At 49.0% G+C, this 6,969-nt stretch overlaps 1 protein-coding gene across 1 annotated transcript in view; it reads left to right on the forward strand.

The window, feature by feature from the left end:
- The first annotated feature begins 208 nt into the window (after positions 1 to 208).
- Positions 209 to 6,969, forward strand: part of ADRA1A (adrenoceptor alpha 1A) — a 15,168-nt gene continuing 8,407 nt past the window's right edge. The window contains exons 1-2 of the mRNA XM_027701950.1: positions 209 to 452; positions 1,770 to 3,396. Coding sequence (XP_027557751.1) covers positions 2,514 to 3,396 — 883 coding nt within the window. The 5' untranslated portion in view covers positions 209 to 452; positions 1,770 to 2,513. The remainder of the gene's footprint in view (positions 453 to 1,769; positions 3,397 to 6,969) is intronic.

The raw sequence follows: 6,969 nt of genomic DNA on the forward strand, positions 1-6,969 counted from the left end.
CTTTCTGGTCTCTGCAGGAACTGGCAGTTTTTTATGGAGAAAAAAAAAAAAAAAAAAGAAAAGAATATTTAAAGCCCCACTTGTCATCAGATTGGAGTGCTCCTTCTTTCTGGGCAATACGGGACTGGCGGGGAATTACGGTAATGGCAAGGACACTGCCTGCTACATCAGCAGAGCAGTAAAGTTCCTGCTGCTCCTTCCCAGTGTGGAGCTGAGCTCTGAACTGGGCAGGGATCCTTCCAGGGAGCCTGGAGTGAAGCCCCCCCCGAGCCCTGGATACAGGGAATCAGCACAGCTGAGCTGCCAAAACACCAGTATGGAAATAAAGGGAGAAAAGCAGCGGATTTCCAGGCACAGAGTCCCATCCCTGCATGAAGAGAGGAGCCTGCTGTGCTGACAATCTGCTGCCCAGATGCTCAGAGGAGCTGTGCTGCCTTCTAGAGACTCCAGAGGTGAGTGTGGGGCAGGCACAGGAGCCTGGGGTCTGCCCTTCCCAGCAACATCCCTCCCCACAGGCTGAGAATTATTTGGGTTTGAGCATGAAAACCTCTGTCAGTCCTTTGTGCTGCATCTCCTTGACTTGCTGGGAAGTTTTTCTTCCTGTGCTTAAATTCAAGTTGATAGTTTCTTAATTTTCTAGGCCACTATCAACCTCTTAATGAGCACAGTTTCAACCCTGTAATGACCAGTTGTGATGGTTAGAGATGCTCAATGTTACAGCCACTTCCCATTGATGTGCTCAGTAAAATCTCTGCTTTCCTTCCTTGGAATTATTCCTCAACTTGTTCTATCTGGTGGGAAAGAAAATAAAAGATCCAATTTCATTTCAGTTCCCCAAAGGCAAATTCCCACAGTGCAAAACCTCCCCATCTTCCCTTCCCCCCACCCTCCCTGCCTGGGAACTGGGAATTTGCAGGGGCTTCAGAGCTTTAAAAGCCTTTTGCCTGCAGGAAAGTTCAGCTTGGAGGCTCCCAAACGTGACAGTTGTTGCTGCTCAGGGTTTGTGCCAAGTGGGGTCTGAGGGACTCATCCCAAAAACCCAATATCGGGACACTCCGAGAGCCTTCCCTCCTCTTGGATGTGACAGGGGTGGGTTTTCACATCTGATTAATATTTGAGATGGGAATACTATATCCAAGTCCAGGTTGTGGGAGGCTTTGCAGCCCACACTTGTAGCTCTCCCTCCGTGCCCCCCATGTCCCCGTTCCCAGGCTTATCCTCACTTTTCCATCCGAGGTACCTTTTCTCCATATTTAGTCAGCTGAGGCTGAGCTTGGCTTCCAGATCCTCTGAAATGTCGTGTCACTCACTAGGAAACTTGTTGCTTGCAACATCTTCTGCTTGGCAGGACCTGCTTTTCCCTATAGAATTTTCAAACTGGGCAGCTCAGCTGGACTAACAAGTCCAGGGGGTAAAGGAGTGGCTTAACAAAGAAATCCCAGACTAAATTCTGGACTTCTAAATCTAAATCTGTAATCCTGAATCGTGTCCTGCAGGTTTCTCTCCCTCCCACAACTGGTCTCTGCAGGGGAACTGATAATTAGGATTGATGCCTGTCCCTGTAAAGGAAGGAAAATTCAGGCAAGAAAACCCACCTGGAGTTTTAAGTTGCTGTTAAACAATACTGGGCTGGAAAAGGTTGGTTCCACTGGCTGAGCCAGCCTGAGGAAGGCTCCCTAAAATAGCCTCCTGCTCTATTCTTACATGGGAACCATAGCAGCGAGGGCAGCTGCTGGGAATCACATTGTCCCTGCTTTTGTCTTCTCCAGGGGGTGAAGATCTGCAAAGAGCACCAGAGAACACGGCAAACTTCCCTCTTCCCTGCACAGCAAGCCAGAAACTGCTGTAAAAGAACTTTAATTCACAGCCCAGGACCTCAAGTGACAACTGCTCTACACACAGGGAAGCTCTGATTGACAGCCCAGACCCTGAGGATGGGTAGAGACAGAGATCCCAAGTGAAACTGCTGAGCAGACACAGCACCAACCTCCACCCAGGCAGGTTTCTAAGCCAATTTTAAGGCAGAATCAGGATTAACACAAGGCAATTAAAAGCATCAGTGATTTCCTCTCGGAAGAAACTTAAATTTGAGACCCTTCGGAATATTTTTGTTACTGAAATATTGAATCTTCCCCCGAAGACAAAAATGATTTTAACCGGCAGCTCCAAGATTTCTCATCACATAATCCTGGAAAGGAGGATAGAGAGCCTCAGTTCTGTGTAGCCTCACTTGTGCACCCCAAGAAAAATGCAAAAGGAGTTCAATTTGACTTGGCAATGGTGGTTATTAACTGTGCTATGCTGCTGAAAACTTAGGGACAAAGGTAGGTTTTCTAACATGTTTCTGGATCTTTCCCATTGTTCCTGGTGCTGCACTTCTGAGACGTTCTTAAAACCTCTTTTTCCCAGGAAAACCAGGCAGATGTTGCCTGTAGGAGCTTCTGAGGACTGATCTGCTCCCTGTTTCTGCCTGGCAGGGGGGTGCAGCACATGGACACTCTCAGCCCCTCACCATGACTTTCCTGCCTGGCAACTCCTCCAACTGCTCCAACTGCACCCACCCTGTGGAGCCCGTGAACATTTCCAAGGCCATTTTGCTCGGGGTTATCCTGGGGGGGCTGATTGTTTTTGGGGTGTTGGGCAATATCCTGGTTATCCTCTCCGTGGCCTGCCACAGGCACCTCCAGAGCGTCACCCACTACTACATCATCAACCTGGCCGTAGCCGACCTCCTCCTGACTTCCACCGTCCTGCCCTTCTCGGCCACCATGGAGATTTTGGGCTACTGGGCCTTCGGGAGGATCTTCTGCAACATCTGGGCGGCCGTGGACGTGCTGTGCTGCACGGCCTCCATCATGAGCCTCTGCATCATCTCCATCGACCGCTACATCGGGGTCAGCTACCCCCTGAGGTACCCCAGCATCGTGACGGAGAGGAGGGGCCTGCTGGCCCTGCTCTGTGTCTGGGCTCTGTCCCTGGTGATCTCCATCGGGCCCCTCTTCGGCTGGAAGGAACCGGCCCCCGAGGACGAGACCATCTGCCAGATCACCGAGGAGCCCGGCTACGTGCTCTTCTCGGCCCTGGGCTCCTTCTACCTGCCCCTGGCCATCATCCTGGTGATGTACTGCCGGGTCTACGTGGTGGCCAAGAGGGAGAACAAAGGCCTGACCTCGGGGCTGAAGACGGAGAGGTCGCACTCCGAGGAGGTGACCCTGCGCATCCACCGCAAGAACGCGCCCGGCACCGGCGGCTCCGCGCCCAACCCCAAGAGCAAACACCACTTCTCCGTCAGGCTCCTCAAGTTCTCCAGGGAGAAGAAAGCTGCCAAGACCCTGGGGATTGTCGTGGGATGCTTTGTGCTCTGCTGGCTCCCGTTTTTCGTGGTGATGCCTCTGGGTGAGTAAAGCAAAGCCCTCTTGTCTCCCGCGGCGCCTTCCCCAAGTCCCCGTGCCCGTGCCTGGAGGGAGGGATGTGCCCGTGCCCGGGGGTGATAAAGCTGAGCAGAAAAGCTCTGAGGGAACAATTTCCCCATTGCAAAGCTGTCAAAAAAAACCCAAATCGTTCCCCACCACAGAGCAGTGAGTGGAAAACAACAAAAATCTCAAGTGAAACAAAACGTCGCTGGTGATGAGAAGCAAAATTCTGAAAATTAGGGAGAGGATTTAATGCTTTTTTCTGCTCTTTTCAAACTAGGACAGGTATTTCTGACCAGCTCTGCATTAGGAACAATATTATTAGTGGGTTGTGTGTTTATATCTATGTTTGCAGCCAGTTCTTCAGGTGACTTCAAGATGTAAAAGGTCAAGATATAAATGAATTCAGGGTCAAAGTAGCTGCTCACAGACTTGGGGCCAGATCTGGAGTGCTCAGCGCTGATAATTCCCCCTGTGAGGAAAATAATCAGCTTTCTCCCAGGAAAATCACACTGTGAGATCCCACAGTCCAGATGAAACGTGTGTTTTTTCCTATTTATCACATGACCAGTCAGGAGGCAGCAGTGAGGATCCTTCCAGCTCATTTTATACTTCTGTGCTTTGCATCTCTTCTGGAAACCCACTGGCCAAGCCCTGGCTCAACCATCCCTCCCAATATGAATATTTATTCACCATTTGTCATCCTAAAGGGGAGCAAAGCTGGGGATTTGTTCTGCTTTGCTGGAACGTAAGGAAGTAATTAGAATTTTAATTAAACCTTGCTCGGTTACCTTTGATGCAGTTTCAGGATTTAAAAGCAGAATACTAATTTCACACCTATAACTGAGGGTGATGTCCGGGGTTCATCACGCTGAGCTTGGCTCTGCCACAGCTCCACTAAATATTGGGTTGGAAACATGGAATTGAAAATCTGATTTGCTCAATTTCAGGAGTTTTCTTATGGAAAAGGCTTCACCTGTGCAGGAAAAATAAAGCATGATTGTATGGAAGCTTTAGCTGGAAACAGAACAGTGTGGACTGTGAAGAAAAAGAAAAATACCTAAATATAAAAGGGATTTTAATTTCCTTTTTTTTTTGTCCCCCTCTGTTTTTTCAACCCTATAAATAACTATTCTTTTCTGCTTCCCTGGTTGCTTCACCAAAACCTGTTGCTAACGTGAAAAAAAACACCCAAAAATTCAGATTTTTTTTTTTTTTTTTTGGTTCTCCTGGTCAACCCTGGGAAGTGCTGGAGTAAGAGCTGGAGATGTTTCCCAAGGAGGAGCCCTGCAAGGCCTGGCTCGTGCTGTCCAGGATGTCAGCACGTTGGAATGCTGGTTGCCAAGATGACTGAAACATACCCAAAAAGGCTCTGCTAGAACACATTAAACACACTTTTCATCTGCAGATGTGGTTGCCCACACAGAGCCTGCTGTTCATTAATTTGCTTTGGGTTGAAGAAGTTTCCTGGGCTCAAGAGTGGCTTCACATCTTGCTTTTGATCCCTTGTAAGGAAGCTGGTGCTTCGTTTCCCCGTCCTTGTGGGGCTGCTGGGTTATTTTTAAAGCATATAATAGGGCTTTCAAAACCTATTTGCTGCCTTTAAAGACCAAAAAAAAAAAAAAATGAAATATTAAACAGGCAAGTGGCACTAAAAAAAAAAGAACAGAACACTTTCCAAAAGACAACAAAGCACTTTCAGCTCTGTCCTGCACACGGGTGAAGGTGGGCAGAGGGAGGTAAAGGGACCCAGGTAGGATCCCAGAGCAGGGATCAGGCTTTCCAGAGGTACAAAATACTCCTGGTTGAGCCCCTGGGATGTTGTAGGGCTCCCAAGGTGCCCAGCTGGGCAAGAGGAGCCTTTGGAGAGCAGCTGTGTGGCTTTGTGGCCATGGGACAGGCCTGGGAATGGTCCCATCAAGCAGCTCTGCAGGGGTTTGGCAGTGCAGAGGTGGCACTCAGGGACAGGGTTTAGTCATGGCCTTGGCAGTGGAAGGTTTGATGGTTGCACTCAATGATCCAAGAGGTGTTTTCCAACCCAAAGGACCATCGTCCTGTGACCCCATCAGCCAGACCACCCTCAGTGTGGGCTGCCCATGAGACAGACACAACCTGAATGACCCCAATTCCAGGATTCCAGCAGCCAAACCACTCTCAGTGCCCCTGGGACAGAGAGTCTTAAACTGCTACACAAACCTCTTGAGAAAGCTGGTAGGTGTTTATCACCCTGTGCAGCACAACTCCCCCAAACCTGAGTTTATTTGACTTTGAGCTACAGCAGCTTCAGCATCCCCACATCTCTTAACACCAAGAATCTCCAGGTTCAGGATCTCCACATCTCTTAACCACCCAAGAAACATCAGGTTTGCTAAAGTTACACCGAAGTGGGGTAGACAGTTTTGAGGTGTAAATATGGGAAAGGCAAGAGAAAATATCAGGAAAAGCACAATATCCATATTGGCAGATTCTGGAGAAACAACTCAGGTATCCCCCTATCCCAAGATAAGATCTAAAATAAAATTGGTGTGTAAAGGTGCCAGCTGCAATCTGGCTAAGGAATGTTTTCCTTCCCTCCTTGGATGGAGTTTTATTCCAGACAAAGGGTCTGTGCAAAGGTTCTCAGCCCAAGAACCCAAAACACCTTCTTCTCACTTGGCTTGATGTTTGTGGAAGAAGCCAAGGAATGATAATCCTGCTGCATGGAAATGAGGGAGGCTGAGGGTTGGTTTTTTCTCTGCATGCTGGAGCGTAAATTCACTCCTCACTAAACTCCTGTGATAAACAAGACTGTCAAAACAGCTGATTGCTCCCTGAAGAAGTCAGATTTGAATTCCTCACGCAGCAGCAGGCAGAGGTGGCATCACTGACAGGTCCAGTAATCACCAGACAAACACAAAACAGCAAAACAGAGCCAGGAGGGAGCAAGTCTGAGCTTGTCTAGGGCTAAAAAGAAGAGCCTGAGCTTATCTGCAGCTCCTGGGCCAGGGGGTTTGTGGGGAGAGGCTCAGATCAGGCTCATCTGGCACTGCCAACAACAACCTGCAACACAGAATGCTCCTTCCATTCCTGGTTTTTTGTTCTCTTGCATTGCTAGAAAGGGATGCAGACAGATGGAAATACAAAGACTCAGGGCTGGAAGAGTCCAGAAATCAGTGAATGCCCCCAGGGATGGTTTTAAGTGATGCTTGGGATGAGGTTCCAAGTGACAGAACAGACCTTGTGCTGGGGCTGGAAGACAATGGAGTGGGAATTTTTCGAAAGGTTTCTTTTCATCAACGTAGAAGACAGTGCTTGGAGGGTGTTCTGAAGTGCTTGGAGGGTGTTCTGAGGTGCTTGGAGGGCGTTCTGTGGTGCTTGGAGGGTGTTCTGAAGTGCTTGGAGGGTGTTCTGAGGTGCTTGGAGGTTGTTCTGAGGTGCTTGGAGGTTGTTCTGAGGTGTTTGAGGTTGTTCTGAGGTGCTTGGAGGTTGTTCTGAGGTGCTTGGAGGGTGTTCTGTGGTGCTTGGAGGTTGTTCTGAGGTGCTTGGAGGTTGTTCTAAGATGCTTGGAGGTTGTTCT

The sequence above is a fragment of the Neopelma chrysocephalum genome, unplaced genomic scaffold (assembly GCF_003984885.1).
Source record: "Neopelma chrysocephalum unplaced genomic scaffold, ASM398488v2 Primary Assembly neopelma1_175, whole genome shotgun sequence".
Taxonomy (NCBI): Eukaryota; Metazoa; Chordata; class Aves; order Passeriformes; family Pipridae; genus Neopelma; species Neopelma chrysocephalum.